At 44.7% G+C, this 16,972-nt stretch overlaps 2 protein-coding genes and 1 pseudogene across 5 annotated transcripts in view; 2 read left to right on the forward strand and 1 right to left on the reverse strand.

Moving 5' to 3' along the window:
- Positions 1-115: 115 nt before the first annotated feature.
- APEX2 (apurinic/apyrimidinic endodeoxyribonuclease 2) lies at positions 116-9,302 on the reverse strand. The gene is made up of 6 exons (XM_004782135.3): positions 9,024-9,302; positions 7,945-8,028; positions 5,846-6,026; positions 5,159-5,305; positions 4,357-4,426; positions 116-1,377 (listed from the first exon to the last, which is right to left on the reverse strand). Exons 1-6 carry the CDS (start codon positions 9,178-9,180, stop codon positions 469-471), a joined length of 1,548 nt encoding a protein of 515 aa, XP_004782192.2. The 5' UTR covers positions 9,181-9,302; the 3' UTR covers positions 116-468.
- LOC123390383 lies at positions 7,379-7,631 on the forward strand (annotated as a pseudogene).
- A 1,813-nt stretch (positions 9,303-11,115) lies between the features above and the next one.
- The window catches only part of PFKFB1 (6-phosphofructo-2-kinase/fructose-2,6-biphosphatase 1), a 124,449-nt gene continuing 118,592 nt past the window's right edge, over positions 11,116-16,972 (forward strand). The window contains exon 1 of one of the 4 annotated variants that reach the window (XM_004782133.3): positions 11,116-11,389. In XM_004782133.3, coding sequence (XP_004782190.1) covers positions 11,362-11,389 — 28 coding nt within the window. In that variant the 5' untranslated portion in view covers positions 11,116-11,361. Of the gene's footprint in view, positions 11,390-16,576; positions 16,948-16,972 lie in introns of those variants that run through there. The other 3 variants (XM_004782134.3, XM_004782131.3, XM_004782130.3) reach the window with 3 other exon arrangements.

A 16,972-nucleotide genomic window follows, 5' to 3' on the forward strand; every position in this document is an offset into this window, starting at 1 on the left:
TCCCCCCTTCCTAGAAGTTGTATTATCAGGCTACAGGCAGCTGTTAAACCTAGTGTTGAGGTAATGTCTGACTCAACTTCATGAAGCACATCCAAAATGTCTACATGACATTATGTACTAAAACAAAAATACAGACTTTATTCAGGCACAGATATATTTCTCAGCAAGAAAGAGAAGGGTTTAAAACCAACTTCCTGGGGTAACTTGTTCCTGTGCACTTCTGACAGGAAGGTAGGAAGTGGAGTGGGGAACTGGGTCACAGCATTAAGGAATAAGAAGCTCACCAATGAGGAGGAGCCAGGCAGGAAAAAGAATCAGAGAGGGCTTGAAGAGGAAGAGGAAAAAGGTTCGTCAGGAAAGTGGAAGAGGAGGAGACGTCCTTGGGGAAGAAAGAGGCAGCTTAGAAGGGAGCTAGCTTCAGATTATGTACAGGGTTGACCATGCCAGACATCTGTACTTTGGGTTGGTTCAGCTGGGCCTGCTCCAGAGGAAGAAGTTGCAGCGGGAGGAAGGGTCAGTGGGAGGACCCTGGGGCCTGGCACACATATAGAAGTGGCGGCCCAGATTGGGTCCTGGCTTCTTCACGGTTCGCATCACACATGGCTCCCTGTGACCCCCACACAGGGGCATGGGCAAGGGCCCCCGCAGCACAGACTTCCAAAAAGAAGTCCGTACCTCCTTTTCATCCTTGGCCTCTGAAGCACTGGCTGGCCCCTCCACCACTTTTGTCATCACCTCCTCTTCTGGAGTCTTTGGGGTCATGAGGGCAACCACACTACGCAGCTCCGAGATAGGAGAAGCTTGGGGACAATTAGAAGATGGCTGGAAGTAGCTTGTCAGGTTTTTCTGGCCTCTGCTGGGGTCAGCCTTACTTGGCCGAGGCCTGGTTGAACGCACACAGGCTTTGTTTTGGTGCATCTGTATCCGGGTTTGTTTGCTGAGTCGCAGTGTTGATTGCTTGAACACAGGATCTTGTTTGAGATGAACTAGGAAGCGAAGAATCTTGAGCTGGGTACCTGCAAACTCGGGGAGGAAGCGGGTGCATAGAGGTGGGCACTGTTTTGCTGGCACAGAGGACACACTCAAGACTGCACCCACGGGACAATGATCAGAGCCCATCACCTCAGGCAGCCGGAAGGAGTCCTGGAAGGTGTCTATTACCAGGGTCCGGTCCCCCAGCACATAGTCAAGCCGGGAGCCATAATTCAGGTGGCGGGCCCCACTGACTGCAGACCAGCAGGTGAATGCACCCTCCTGCTTTGGCTGGAAGCAGCGGTAGCTGTCAATGAAGGGCCGTATAGGGGACCCAGCCTGGCATCCTAGGTTACTGAGCAAGCCATCCATCCACTTGCGCCCTGGGTCCTCTTCAAAGCATTCCTGGGGAAGAAGGAGAGGGATGAGACAGAGGCAAAACTAGATGCCTAAAACTGGAAGAGACTTAGACTAACTGCTTCATTTTTAAGATAAGAAAATGTGAGTGTCCCAAAAAAGATTATTACTCAGGGTCACATGGCCCACAACTGGCAGAGCTGGGATTAAATGTTAAATCTGAAAGCTTGTTGTTTGCTTAATCAAAGCAATTCTCAGAACTGCTCACCAAAAGGATGGAAAGCAGGAAGTTAAAGGTGGTTATCTCTCGGAAGTAGGACTGGGATTAGGAGGTAAGAAAACTGCTACCTTTTCATTTAAACCCTCTAGAACTATCTGGCTTATTTTGTGGGTGTCAAAGGCCTCACAGACCATCTCCTCTCTCCCCCACAAACTCCTTAGCTGAGGAGTTCCAGAAATCCATACCTAATTACTTCCTTTGGCTTATCCATCCATCCTATCCATCTGGCCCACCCATTCACTCAATGAAAAAAACGTTTAAACAACACTGACTATGTGCCAGGCATGGTACTAGAGACAAAGTGGGAACCTGAGCTCGTCCAAGGGATCAATGAGGCTTCCTTTCAGAAAGTGATCTGGAGCTGGAAAGTTAAGGCTGAGCAGGAGCAACCCAGGCAGAGGGTGTTATAAATTGTGATTGCAACCTCTGTAATGGGCCTGTGGAGAGAGGAAGCATGAACTCAAAAGACAAAGGGAGACCAGACTGGGGACCAGCAGACCAGCAGGAGATAACTATCATAGTCTATATAAGCAAGAGATGATAATCACTTAGACTAGGGTAGAGCCAGAGGAGACAAATAAAAACGAAATTAAGAGATGATTTTGAACTAAAATCAACAGTACCCATTGATTGTGGGTACTGTAGAGAAGAAAGACAATATTAACACAATTCCCAGGCTTCTCGATGGAGTAGCCAAGGAGATGATAGTGTTATTTAGGGAGATGAAGACTAGAAAAGCCAGGCTTTTGGGAAGTGGACATATTTTGCTATTTTGAAAAGACTGTGTTTGTCATGTGATCTGATACTATTAGTCTTTTCCTGGCAGGAAGAACGTAAGAGGTGCACTTGAGAGATCTATGATAGTTCTGAATGAGGAAGAAAAGGCATAAAGTTATATGACACTATTGCAGGAAGGAGAAAGAACAGACTGAGTTAATGCCCGATGAGAAATAAGGTAGGCAGGGACTGAAGGCTTGTACTTTGTAATGTACACTCTCTTCCCTGTCACACTACCACCACCATTCTTTCATTATCTCATTTCTGTTCACTTTCCTTACTTGGAGCCACATCTGTTTATGTAGCTCTTCTCTAAGTTAATCAAAAGACTCTTCCTACAGCCCCTTCTCTGAGCTAAGCCCAATGCTGAGTTAGACTATACCAGCCTAAGTTACTGATCGCTCCCCTCGTGAACAAGCTGAGAACCGGTTTGTAGATTCTAGGGCAGTAGTTCTGAAGCCTGACTGTACAAGAAAATCAATCTGGAACCTTGTAAAACATACTGCTACCCTGGCCCCACAACCAACAGATTCTAATTTAATTGGTCTAGGGTGGCACCAAGGTATTTTTGAAAAATATTTTATTTATTTATTTGACACGGGGGGTGGAGAGAGAGCACGTGCACATGAACGGGACAGAGGGAGAGGGATAAGTAGGCTCTCCAGTGCAAGGAGCCCAATGTGGGACTTGATCCTAGGACCTTGGAATCATGACCCAAGCTGAAGGCAGCCGCTTAACCAACTGAGCCACCCAGGCATCCCTAGGGGGGCACCAAGGTATTAACATTCTTATAAAAGCTCCTTGCTCTAATGTGCTGTCAGGGAATGAGAACCACTGGCCTAGAGGGACTCAAAGATGAAAGATTCATACAACAGCAACAACAACAAAAGAGAGGGTACAGTGAGAAAAATAAAAATGAAAATAACTTTTTCAATGGGCTGAGAGGAGATAACCTAGCTGGAGTGGACAAAGTATGTAGGGGTACTGAAGATGGAAATGGAGATTAAAAAGCCTTCGATGCCAGGCCTAGATGTTTTCTCTGTATTGCAGAGGTAACAGGGAAGTATTTAAAGTTCACGAGCAGGAAACAGTGTATTAGGGAAATGATCAAGGCAATGTGGAATTCAAGGACCTCAAAATCTGGCCCCCAAAGGACTTTCCCACCCCATCTCCTGCCACTCACTTCCCTTCTCCTGTCAACCCCTAACAAGAATGGTACTTGCAGTTCACCATGCATACCAAGCAAATTCTCACCTTGCAGCCTTTGCTTAAGCTAGAATGCTTTGCTTCCCCCACCCCAAAGCTCTGTTTTACTCATCTTTTAAAATTCAACCATTTTCATAAACAAGATGAAACCAGAGAGGGAGACAAACCATAAGAGACTCTTAATCTCAGGAAACAAACTAAGTGTTGCTGGAGGGGAGGGGGTTGCGTAGGATGGGGTGGCTGGGTGATGGACATTGGGGAGGGTATGTGCTATGGTGAGTGCTGTGAATTGTGTAAGACTGATGAATCACAGACCTGTATCCCTGAAAAAAACAATACATTATATGTTAATTTAAAAAAATTAAACTACTTTCAGATGCCTCCCTAATGTCTAGACTGGCCCAGGAATCCCATTTCTCCAGGCTCCCCTAGACTGCCATCTCTGCTTCAGCTCTGAAGATATCTTTCTATAATTGGCTGGTTGTAAGTCCACCGCCCCCCCACCATGCTGAAACCTCTGAGGGGACAAGAGCCAGAACTGACTGGTAACTGAGTCCTCAGCACATGGCTCATGACCAAGTCAAGGGCAAGACAGTAATGTTTCCTGTGTGAATGAACAATCTTCAGTGCTTTGAGAAGTTATTTCAAACTAAGCTCTGCTTTTCCACGAAGGCAGCTACCCTTGGACCCAAAATCTAGCATTGGTTGGCTGGCTAAACAGAACTACAGTCGGAAGTGAGGAAAGGGGCCTAGAAGAGCCTTACCACGTTGACTGCATCCCAGTGGTCAATGGGGCGGTGGGCTGTATTCAGGTCACCCAGAATGATCACATGGCTAAAAAACATGACATGGGATTATCAACTAGACACTCAAGCAAGGGAAGCATTAGTCCTGGCCCATCTACTGTCCTCTAGGCCCAAGAACTCAGATCAACCCCTCCTCACATTTTAAGGCCAAAGTGGGAGCCCAAAGCAATGCACAGCTCCAATCTTACCATAATATTGCTAAGTTTTATACCTGACCAATCCAATCCTGATCTCCAAAGATGACATCATTCCCTATATGACATGACCATCTCACTTATCTCTACCTAATGGTTTCTTTCTACTCCTGCAAAGTTGAGGCCAGGTACTTCTCTTAGGAAGTATCCCTTGATTACTCTAACCCACCCTCACTTTCCTGTCCTTCCCTCAGACAAGACTTTTCATTTGCTCCTGGGCACTTTAGCTTCTTCATCTCATTTCATCCTTAAAACTACTCTGTAGTGGGGATTCATACACTCACTTAACAAAAGAAAATAAAGCAGAACTAACCTCGGGACTCATCGTGAGTAAAAGGAGCCAGGAAAGGTGTTTAGAGGTATCTAAGTACAAAACCCATATCTATATCACTTTACCTGTCCTCACAGCTCATACAGTGCAGAGCCCATTCAGGTAGGCATGCTGATATCTCCAACAAGGCTATAAAGGAACTCAAAAGACAAAGATCCCATATCCTTCCAATAGAGCTTGACACCTAAATGGGTTGGGCACCTAGAACAAGCTAAAGTACTCAGGCTTACAATACCTGCCAGATGCCAGGAGGGCTTCAGCTCTGATCTGCAGCAAGCGATAAAAGCGCATTTTAAAGGACAGCCGCTCAGGTTTCCCAGCATCCGCATGGGGACAGTACACGTTGATTAGGGTCAAGGTCTTCTCTTTCCCTTCCCATGTGCTGAGAAGAGACCACCCCCCAAAACACAAGAAAAAGTCATTTCCAAGCCTCCTTTCCCCCCACACCACGTGGCTTCCACTTAATGTTGCCTGTAGGATGGATGTGAAGAAGGGGACAGAAAGACATGAATGTACTGGCATGCACAGGACTTGGGGACTGACTACAGGTAAGGCAGGGAGGGGGCACTAGGATAACATCCAGGTAAACCAGGTGATGGTGCTTCCATTCACAACAGGACATCCAGAAAGACAGCAACTTGGGGCAATGAGCTGCTAAGTTGCATTTGATGTGCCTGTGGTAATAAGAGAGCTGAACCTCCCAGCCAGTTCCCCTTTGTAGAGATGGGGAACTCAAACCTCACAGGGGAACATGATTTGCCCAAGGTCACACAGTGAGTAACCCAGCCAGAACTAGAGTCCAAGAAAGGCAAATGTGGGACATTTTCCATGATGAATATATGTTTGTTAAGGTGAGCTTCAGAATCACCATACTAACAGTAGAAGCAACAGTGCTCAGTGACAGGGGGATGTGGGCTCTTACCGGATCTTGTGTTGTGTGAGGAGGGCCCGGCCCTCACTATCCAGAGCCCGAAGCTCCTCTTGGGTGAATTCATCCATGTTTCCATAGCAACCCACGTCCCCAACATGAGTGGCAAGTAGGCCACTCAGGCCTTCTTCAGCAGCCATGGGGGTAGCGCTGTCCTTACAGAATGTGGCTACACCTGGAGGAAGATAGGATACTCTGAATGTGCCTAGAAGCCAATAGCCTATTACATAGCTTATTGCCCCCACATAGGTCCCCCAAATCATCTTCATCTAGTGTGGCAACTCTCTCAACTCCAGGGCCATGGATGGCTCCCGATAGACTGAGGCAATTCTACTCAAATCCTGGAATGTCAGTTCCTTCATCTAAAAAAGCCACAGGGGGGCACGTGGATGGTTCAATCAGTTAAGCATCTGCCTTCCGCTCAGGTCATGATCCCAGGGTTCTGGGATGGAGCCCCGAATCCGGCTCCCTGCTCCTGCTGCTGCTCCCCCTGCTTGTGTTCCCTCTCTCTGTCAAATAAATAAAGTCTTAAAAAATTAAAAAGCCACAGAACAATAATAGCTACTAGTCTAAGTGTCTTACATGAACACGTGGTAAGTGCTCAAAAAGTGTTAGCTATTATTATCATCACATGGACTAATCTGTTTAATCCTTATACAGGCATACCTCAGTATATTGCAAGTTCAGTTCCAGAACACCAAAAAAACAAGTATTGTAATAAAGCAAGTCAAATGAATATTTTGGTTTCCCAGGGAAAATAGAAGTTATGTTGTTACTGCACTGTAGTCTATTAAATGTGCAATAACATTATGTCTAAAAAATGTGTATGCCTTAATTAAAAAACATTTTATTGCTAAAAAATGCTGTCATCTGAGCTTTCAGGAAGTTGCAAGCACTGATCACAGATCACCATAACAAATATGATAAAAAAAAGTTTAAAATATTGTAAGAATTACCAAAAAGTGACAAAGAAACATGAAGTGAGCAAATGTTGCAGGAAAAATGGTGTCAAAACATCTGCAATACAGGGTTGCCATAAAACCCTTCAATTTATAAAATATGCAATATCTGTAAAACATAATAAAGTGCTTAACACATATAGATATATAAATTCATATATTTGTTACATACTTATTTACATTTAAGTTTATATGTATATCTATATATAAACATACACATAATTACAAAACAAGGTATGCCTGTACTAGCTGTAGGAGGTAAGCATTATCTCCATTTCTCAGCTGAGAAACTTGATGCATAAAAATGCTGATTAACTTGCCAGAGGGTACACAGCAAGGAAGTGAGGTAGGATTCAAACCCTGGCAGTCTGGCTCCAGAGCTCATACAATTAACTACCACATGACTGACTGTGCTTTCCAAGTCAAATAGGATAATTTTACACATAAAAACTATCCTTCACATAGCTTTATGTGACTTTTAGTTCTGTGGACTAAAAGCCTGGGGGCCTGCAACATCAGACAGAGTGAGGGGATGCAACAGAGGTAGGCCAGAGCTCCTGCGGTCGCCATGACCCATGGTAACCAGTGTTAGCTCAACCGCCAGAAGAATATGAAAAAGCAGAGCTACTAGTTTAAGGGGAAGTACCAAGGTGACAGGCTTTCTGCTGATATGTGCAAGCAGAGGGAATAAGAGATCGTTCAGCAGAAGCAGAAAAAGGCAAACAAGAAGGAGGAACCCAAGTAGCTTTAAGCCTCATATCTAAGCCTCTAGGCCTCCCCTGTGTATCTGGAGCCAGGCCCACCACGCTCATGTTTTCTCCTGTAGTGCTCACAGGTCCCAGCACCAATGGCATTCCTTTTGCCCTAAGTCTGCAGTGGATCCCTTTTGTGCTTCCTTCCCCTCAGGTAGCCTCTCTACCCCTGGGCCATCCTGGGAGCCGTGGGGGTACCCTTTCCCAGTGTTTTTTTATTCCTGTGGGACTCACCCCAAAGTATTAAAAGCAGCTTTGTAACTTCAAAAGAAATTTAAAAGTAAAAACCTGAGTTTCTTATTACCTTATTCAATACTAGAAACCCTTTCACCCCCAACCTGCCGCCATCACTAATTTACAGTTCCCAGAAAGCCCCATTTACCAGAATAGCCACTGCGGTTGCGGCTGAAGCTGAAATAGGAGTTATAGCCCTCAATGATAGCCAGAGGCTCTCTCAGCACATCCCCTACAAAAAAAAATGTAAGATTGTGTCAAAGATAAAGGTAGGGCCCCAGACACAAAGGTCTGGAATTCATTGCACACATCAGAGCCAGAGTTGGGAGGGAAAGGAAGTATCAGTGATTAGAGGAGGAACTAGAAAGGTGGGGACTAGAGAGGGAATTGATATAAGAATAAGAAGGAGGAAGGCTATGGAATGGGAGGAGGGAAATTAGGTGGGAGGAAGCTAGTGATTAGGTGAAAGGAGGGAGCTGGAGGTGGGAAATGGAATATGGGAGAGAAAACTGGGAATCCGAGCTGGGGATATGAGGTAGGAGAGGGAGGTAATTAGAGGATCTAAACTGGGGATGGAGAAAAAGTTGTTAGAGGGTCTTAGAGGGGGGTGTAAGAGAGAGGAAAGGAATGGGGGTTGTTGAGCTAGGGTGGGAGAGAGACAATCAGGGGATCTAATCTCTGTGTGGGACATGAGATAGAAATGATAAGAGGTTCTGAGGCTGGGAAGGAGAAATGGTGGTAGAGCTCTAGGGGATCTGAGGGGAGACCTGAGGATCCGAGATGGTGAAGTAAAAAGGAAGAAATCAGAGAGTCTGAGCTGGGGTCAAAGATGGGGTGGGAATTAAAGGATCTGAGCTCGAGGCAGCGAAAGAGAATTGGGGAATCTAATTTGGGAGTTGAAGCTGGACAGTGTGTGACGAGGAGGAAATCCGGGGTACTGAGCAGGGGCAGGAGAATGAGTAGGAATTAAGGGATCTGTGCCAGGATGAAGGTTGCACGGGTTAGGGAATTAAAGCTCTGCTGACGACAGGAGATGAAGCAGGAATTAAGACATCAAGCTGTAGTGAGAAATAGGGGTTTAGGGGGAGGAGATCAGGATTCTGAACTGGGACTAAGAGGAGGACTCTACGGATAGAGAAATGGTGAAGTAAAATGAGATTAAGTAGGGGACAAAAGTTAGTGTAAAAGATAAAGTATGATAGGGATCCTGGATTTTTGAGCGCTCACTGGTCACTTTGGTCTCCTGAAGGCAGACGATGTCGGCATCCAGCTTGTCCAAAATGCGCCCCACGGCCATGGCGGCACAGTTGCTGGGCTCCTCGTATACCATCCCTTGCAGGGGGCTCCGGATCCCATTGATGTTCCAGCTCACCACCCGCAACATCTCAACAGCGAACTGCAACACCTCACAGTCAGCGCCCAACCCAGGGGACACAGGATGGCTGGACACCCCACCCACTCCCGAGTTGGTCAAATCCCGCCTTCCGCATGCATTAGCGCATGCGTTCTCCTGCGCGCCACAAAGCTCTTGGCGCAAGTGGGGCGGGGCTTCGATCCCCCCAGTTCTCATTGGCGGGAGAAGCGGAACTTGATGGGGTGGTGCAGACGCCTAGGAGGAACGAATGCAAGAGAAAGTCCTTCACCTAGGCCCCTCCTCCTCCCGCTCAAAGTGGCCCAAGCGTCAGAGTCTGTCTGCCTTTACGTGCGGCTCACGGGAGCCCGTTGTGCTTCCAATTACTTCCAGATAGGGCTTCGCCACTTTTTAAGCCGCAGAACCTTATACGAAACCGCGCGGCAACCGAAGCCCCGCCCCCAGTGCAACTGACCTTACCTCCAAGTGCGCCTCTGGCATCCTGGGAGTAATCGCTGTAACAGTGCTTGTGTGGGAGAGGGGAAGCTGGAAGGGAACTGTGCAGCTAGAGGGAGCAGTAAGAAGTGCTCCAGTGGAATTAGACTTAGGAGAAGGCTCCTGGTTTTATAGAGCAAGGGGAGGAGAAGAGAGGAAGCTGTCTCATGCCCACCCTATAGCCATTATTTGTCTTGGGCCTCTTAACATTCCTAAGGACATGGCCCAACATAACTTTTTCGTGGCTCCATTTCTCAGATGAGTAAAAGCGAGGCCCAGGGTATTTAAGTGGGCTACCCAAGCTCCAGAGCAGCACTGTCTCCCAATGTACCCCATGGCTTTTCCATATGCATTATTTGTTTCATTCTCTGGACAACCCTGTAAGGGGTATTAAAGCTAAATATGACAAAATGAGTGAATTCACCCCAGTCGCACAGAAGTGGTAGAGCCAGAATTCAAAGCCTATCTTAATCAGCCCAAGGAATACTTTCCTGAATAAGTTTTTCCTAACACCCACACACCTCCCCAGTTAGATTTTTTCCTCTGGGTCCCCACAGCACCCTCTGGTCCATTCTGCCACAGCACTTATCTGAATGCACAGCTACCATTGATTTCTGTTTTTGTCACACAACTGCCAGCAACTTGAGAGCAATTACCATGTCTTTTAAAAAAAAATTATGAGGGAGAGAGAGTGCACACAAGCAGGGGAGCAGCAGAGGGCGCTGCAGAGGGAGAGGGAGAAGTGGACTCCCAGCTGGGCAGGAAGCCCAGTGTGGGACTTGATCATAACCTTAGGGAAGGCAGACACTTACCGGACTGAACCACCCAGGTGCTCCATAGAGCAATGACCATACCTGATTTTATCTTGTTAGCCCCATCCTCTAATCTAGGGCACAACATATATTAGGAGTCGATAACTATTTTCTAAGGGAATAAGCAAACACAGGGCAAATGCAAAAGCAACAGATTAGTGACTTGTTTTTGACAACACAAAAATAGGAATAATAGACATGCCTAATGTCCAAGGAAAAGCATGGCTTTGCATTCTTAGGTTTCTCACTCCAAACTGCAAGCATAATTTTTTCCCCAGAATTCCATAGCCTTAGAGCCATCATCCTCAATGTCTGCGTAAAAGGTGCAAAGAGCTGCTTTTCCTCCAAGAAGACTTAAGGTTACCTTCCAGTTGTTGCCATCAAGCTAAATAGCTCTACAATCAAAGTAAAAATTTTGGTTTTTCATGCTTTGGTGGTTATTGGCTCAGGATTGAGTCCCAGGAGTGGGATAACTAGGACAAAGGAAATTAACATTTTTATTGCTCTTGCTTCATATTGCCAAATCACTGTCTAGTAAGAGAGCGTGCCCATTTACACTGAAGACCAACCTGCAGCTCAGCCCCGAGGAAATCCAGATCTTGCCTGTCTACATTGCTGGTTTTAATTTCCTCATTCTGCAGTTGCTTGTTAATATTAGTTCTGACCTTTGGGGCAAGGTTAACACATGGTTGGCCTGATGAAAAAAGGCTCTGGATGGCTCAGGAACTTCCTTGACAACTAACACAGCTGGTATTTCAACAGAGTGCGCGCATATACCTCTTATCAAGGGTACTTCCACAGCCTTTTCAAGGAACCAACCAACGCCTCCAGACTCCCTCTTTGATGCCATCTCTGTACCTGCTTTGAAGGTCTAAATGCAAGAAAGCTGTGTGTTGGATAATTAGTGATGGAAGAAAAAACCTCTAGGAGAACAGGTATGTGAGACAGAAGGGGAAATAGATAGAGGTACACAAATCCAAATCCATTCTTTAGGCTCTCTGGTAATTTTTCTTTATATAGGGTTACTTGAAGTGTGCCTTAAAGGGTATGGGAGAATTGGGGGAAAGACAATATCTATATCTAATTATCTATCTATCTATCTATCTATCTATCATCTATCTATCTCTCATCCATCCCAACCTGTCTTTGTGGGACACTGACCCAAAGGGAATTTCCTTAGCACCTTAGAAGTCTCTCTATTTCGATCTATTCCAGTTTTGAGTGATCTGGATGGTAGGAATTATATCTCGCCATGGTGTATAAAGTAGGTCTGGTTTGCTGTGGCACTTTGAACAAGGCGTTCACCTTCTCTGGGCTTCAATAACCTCCTTACTGAAATGGAAATTGAAGTCCCTGGCCTACCTCCTTCAGAGTTTTGTCTCCTGTAGGAGAACAGGAACCAAATTTCTGGAGATGTTTCAGGTTTTCCATGCTCTGTCTGAGATTAGTGGTCCTGGTATTTTTCTATCGCCTCCATGGGTAATACCACCCACAGGCCTCCAGCTCTTCTCCCAGTGACTATGGTCTGTAGAGAGCCACTCTTAGGACTAGGATGTAGTGAGCCTTGGGCTCCAGGCATGGGGTTGAATATAGTGGGGGAATAGTGAACCAGGGCAATGGCTGCAAAGGAAGTGGTACCTAAGCTGCTGCCACAAAAGGCCTAATACTCATGTATCAGCTCATAAACTATAAGCATGTGGCCAATCTCCCCTGTATACTCTTACCCCTCACAAATGCATTTATACCCACACACTCCCAAGAATTACTAATAGAGATACCCCATTTGTGATTTTGTAACCCATGGGTATGGTCTTAATAATGTGTTTAATAGGATTCTCCTACATACCCCCTGACTTTGGAGGATGGTTAGGATCTATGGGCCTCAGGAAGTCACACTGTGTGCTTTTTCTTCCTATAATTAACCCCATTTTAGAATTCGTGGTTCAGATCTTGGTCTTGAGTGAGTCTCTGATACTGAGTGAAAGTGAACTCTTTTTCTGCTACCAGTTAATTGGGCTTTTTCGGGGTAGGGGACTTCGTATTTTGTTTATTCTATTCTACCACATTCAGGGTTGAGAAACTTTCTAGATACCTCCTTCTACTTTCAGATCTAGTTAGTTTGCCCACCCCATTCCCTGCATAGATCTCAGTTATAATGTTTACCTTCCTGAACGGGGATTCTTTGTGTATATGTTCATCTCATCAAGGAAAGAGAGATACAGATTGTACAACTACTCATTAAGCAAGTGTCTCCTCTTTGCTAGGACTTGAGCTGGACACCGGAAACACTGATCACAGATCATCGAGGTCTAGTCCACATCCTCAAGGAACTCACAGTCCAGTAAGGAAGCATACCAGTAAAAACTGGTGGATACGTGCTCGGATAAATAGAAGCATATAGACAATATGAGAACCAAAGATAATGCCTGTCCCAGGTTACAGGGAAAAGTTCCCAGAAGAGGCAACATTGAACCAGTTCTTGAGGAGTGAGTCAGATTTCATTGAGAATGGAAGGAAAGAGAAGGCAATTCAGGTGGAGCAAAGGCTCAGAGGTAAAAAGTACATGTCATGTTATGTTTGGGAACTCACGGAGTCAGCCAGTACAGTTTAAGCATGGGGGTCTAAAAAGAAACATGGCTAGAGAATTAGGTTGGAGCTTGATTTAGAACAGCCATCCTGAGAACTTTCCACAAAGCTTGTTTAGTTTTCCTGGTTCTAGGATCAAAGTTGATAACAGAGTAAACAAACAAACAAACAAAAACCAGACAGCCCACGTACCACAAAAGCAAAGTAAAACAAAACAACACATCAACGATAAACAACCAGCTAGCTAGTTCCAGTTCTAGGCAACTTTAACTTGAATTTTCAAGCCTGGACCCCAGGCTTACCCTTTCAGACTTTGCCAATAGCCTGCTAGCCTCCTATCTCAGATTTCCTGCTGCTAAAATTACATTTCTGCCTCTTGTCAGGGTCATGAGGACAAAACTGTAAACAGAGATGGAGGTTCATATGACTGGTTCAGTTACCTTGGACAAGCTACTTCCCCTGCCTAGACCTTGGTTTCCCTATGAGACTAGTGAGAATGTAAGGAGCAACTAGGATATGGAATATGTTGTTACTCTGTGGGCAATGGAAACTTTACATGTAAGATTATTCGCATTGAAAATCAAAATGAGGGGCGCCTGGGTGGCTCAGTGGGTTAAAGCCTCTGCCTTTCGCTCAAGTCATGATCCCAGGGTCCTGGGATGGAGCCCCACATCAGGCTCTCTGTTCCATGGGGAGCCTGCTTCCCTCTCTCTCTCTCTCTCTCTCTCTGCCTGCCTCTCTGCCTACTTGTGATCTCTGTCTGTCAAATAAATAAAGAAATCTTTTTAAAAAATCAAAATGAGATTACCTTATATCTATCAGAATGGCTAAAATAAAAAACACAAATAAAAAGTGTTGGCAAGGATGTGGGGAAAAAGGGAACCATCTTACACTGTTAGTGGGAATGCAAATTGATGGAACCTCTGTGGAAAATAGTATGGAGTTTTCTCAAAAAATTAAAAATAGAAATACCATATTATCCAGCAATTTCACTACTAGGTATTTACCCAAAGAAAATGAAAACACTAACTAAAAAAGATATATACACCCCTATATTTATTGCAGCCTTATTTACAAAGCTAAGATATGAAAGCAGCCCAGGTATCTGTCAATAGATGAATGGATCTGAGTATAATCTCTACACATACACATACATACTTATACACACACAATGGAATACTACTCAGATGTAAAAATCATAAAAAGAATGAGATCTTACTATTTACAATGACATGGATGGAGCTTGAGAGTATTATAAGTAAATCAGTCAGAGAAAAACAAATATATGATTTCACTCATTTGTGGAATTTAAGAAGCAAACAAAGAGAAAAAGACAAAAAACAGTCTTAAATACAGAAAATAAATTGGTAGTTGCCAGAGGTGAGGCAGATGAGGGGAGGTGTAGAATAGGTAGAGGGGATTAAGTGTACACTTACCTAGATGAGTACTGAGAAATGCATGGACTTACTAAATTATTATACTGTACACCTGAAACTACTATAACACTGCATGTTAATTATACTTCAGTTAAAGATGTAACAAAAGATGTAATACTGCAATGTCAGAAATAGAAAAAAAAAAAACTCAATAGCTAGCAAAGCCAATGCTGAGGAAAAAAAAAATAGCATTTGCAGAGTAATACTTATTAGGAGACTCATTAAAATTAAGAGCTGTATCTCTTCCAAGGTCTAGTTCTCAGACTCTGAAGGTTCTGAGATCATTTGGAACACCACATTCTTTAGGCAAGTTAAATTGATCAATTAACAACAACAACAACAAAGCCTTTGACTGGGAAAATGAGGTCCCCCGTGTTCTACTCCTGACTTGGGAACTTGTTTGGGCACAGGACCTTAGGAAATACTTCCCCGCTCTAGGCCCCACTTTCTTAACAGAAAAGGTTGGATGAAATGGTTTCTAGGGCCTTCTGTATCACAAAACCAAAAAAGTAAAAATAAATTTATCTTTCTTATTGATTGGCAGGAGTCTTGATTATAAATGTTAACCCATTATTATATGTTATAAATTCCCCTTACTGTTTCTTGTATACCCAGAATTACATTAGAAGTTTCAGATCAGCCCAAGAGGTGATTGATCATTTAATTCACAAAGGGAATAGGTGTTGACTAATGTATTTTGAATATTTCCCAGGTTGCTTTATATGTGTTAACATGTTGAGTTTTCAACAATCTTAAAAAGTAGGTAGAAACTCTAATCAGATGAAAAAACTGGGGCACTGTAAAGTTAAGTTTTCTGCCCAGGATCTCATAATGGGACAAGAGGTGGGACTCCACTCAGGTAGTATGGTTCCACATCCCATTGCTGTTAACCACCACGATTCACGCTGTCTCAGTAGATTAATTTAGATGGGCAGGCTCCCAAATGTACTGAAGATTTGGAATGATTTGTACACAACTGGAATCTAACCTTTGTATAGACTAGGATACTAAGAATAAACTTTTAAGGAGCTTCTTAAAAGGCAAAGTGTAGCCAGGAGCATTGGAGGAAAGGGATTAGGGATTTCTATACCCAAGAGCTTGTTCCTGTGTAGCCCAGCTCAATGGAAGAAAGTTGAGATTCCTTGTAGCCAATCATTGGAGATTCATCAGGGGGTGGGAAGGTTGCAAAATAATGAAGTAAAAGTACACTTGGACATATTCCAGGTAAACTGTGTCATTACATGTGCTCTTCCCCCCAGGGGAATGGGGGAAGGTAAAGTAGACTTATCTGGGTGGGATGAATCTGGCCTATGGACTTGTCCTACTTTGAGGTCATTGCTCCCTGCTCCCCACACTCAGCCTGTTGCAGCCTTCACCCTAAACCTCCATCTCCACAGCTTGGCCTGAAGAACTGTAGTCAGATTCTGGATCAGATCATGATGCCTTTCTCCCTAGGGCATGTAATGGCAGCTGACAGCCATGTGTCCAGTGCTTACTATGTCTCCTCACAGAAATGGCTGCATTCACTTTTCTTCCCAAGGTGTCAGGTTTACTCTAATTTACTTAGCCATGGCTGGAGAGAACATAAAGATGATCAGATGGTGCTCCTCTCTCTCAAGAGAGCCCCCAAGCAGCACATTTTAGGAAGGAGAGGCCCTGTGGTAGGAAGGGCAGCAGAATTCACAGAAAGACAAGAGTTGCAATAATATTTTGGGTAGGGGGAAGCAGTGAGATAATGAGCCTTCCACTTCCAGTTCTGGTTTTTGATTGCTAGCTCAAAACATTGCATTTTTAGGGATTTTGTTTGTACTCAAGAACCTTGAATTTCTGATGTGGATCTCTGTTTCTGGGTTAGAACCTGACATTCTAGTTGGGCCCATTTTTTTTTTTTATTTCAAAACTGTGAAAGTGGCTGAGACCTGACTTCATCACCTTTACCTTTTCCACCCCACACAGGATATAAGCACATGATCTTTGGTCTTTTATTTGCATGTTCTACTAGTCCTGTCTTCATTGGAGGAAAATATCTGGCCAGTCTTGCTGGCTGCCTTCCCTGCTGGGCTCCAACTTATCGGCTATGTACACAGCCCTTGAAGTTCAGAGGCCTCTGCTGACCTCTGCCAAACCTCTCTCTCTGCACCCAAGCCCCCACTGTTACATACAGGCACAGAGGCAGGCAAGTCAAGCAAGGACTTGGAAAGAGGAGAGGGGGCTGGAGACAGGCTGCCAGAGGGCTCATAAGTCCAGTGCACCTCCCTGTCCCAACTTTGTCCACCTGCTGCTTTGGCCACATTAACAGAAGAAACAGCTAGTAAAACAGGAAGTGAGACCTAGTACTTTGTGGACAATGGTGTCATTAGCTGTGACACCTAAGATGTCTCAAGAGATGGGAGAGCTCACCCAAACCAGGTTGCAGAAGATCTGGATTCCACACAGCAGTGGCAACAACAGGCTACAGCGGAGGAGGGGCTGTAAGTGTGGTTTGCTTTCATGGGC

Source organism: Mustela putorius, unplaced genomic scaffold (assembly GCF_011764305.1).
Source record: "Mustela putorius furo isolate JIRA1106 unplaced genomic scaffold, ASM1176430v1.1 tig00537339_pilon_pilon_pilon, whole genome shotgun sequence".
Taxonomy (NCBI): Eukaryota; Metazoa; Chordata; class Mammalia; order Carnivora; family Mustelidae; genus Mustela; species Mustela putorius.

Bases quoted from the DNA above. Each gene is read 5' to 3' on its own strand.
- APEX2 (XM_004782135.3), bottom strand. From the start codon at position 9,180: ATGTTGCGGGTGGTGAGCTGGAACATCAATGGGATCCGGAGCCCCCTG. The intron at 6,027-7,944 runs GTAAATGGGGCT...ATCTTCCTCCAG, and splicing joins CAACCGCAGTGGCTATTCTG to GTGTAGCCACATTCTGTAAG. The intron at 4,427-5,158 runs GTATTGTAAGCC...CATGTTTTTTAG, and splicing joins GCCCTCCTGGCATCTGGCAG to CCATGTGATCATTCTGGGTG.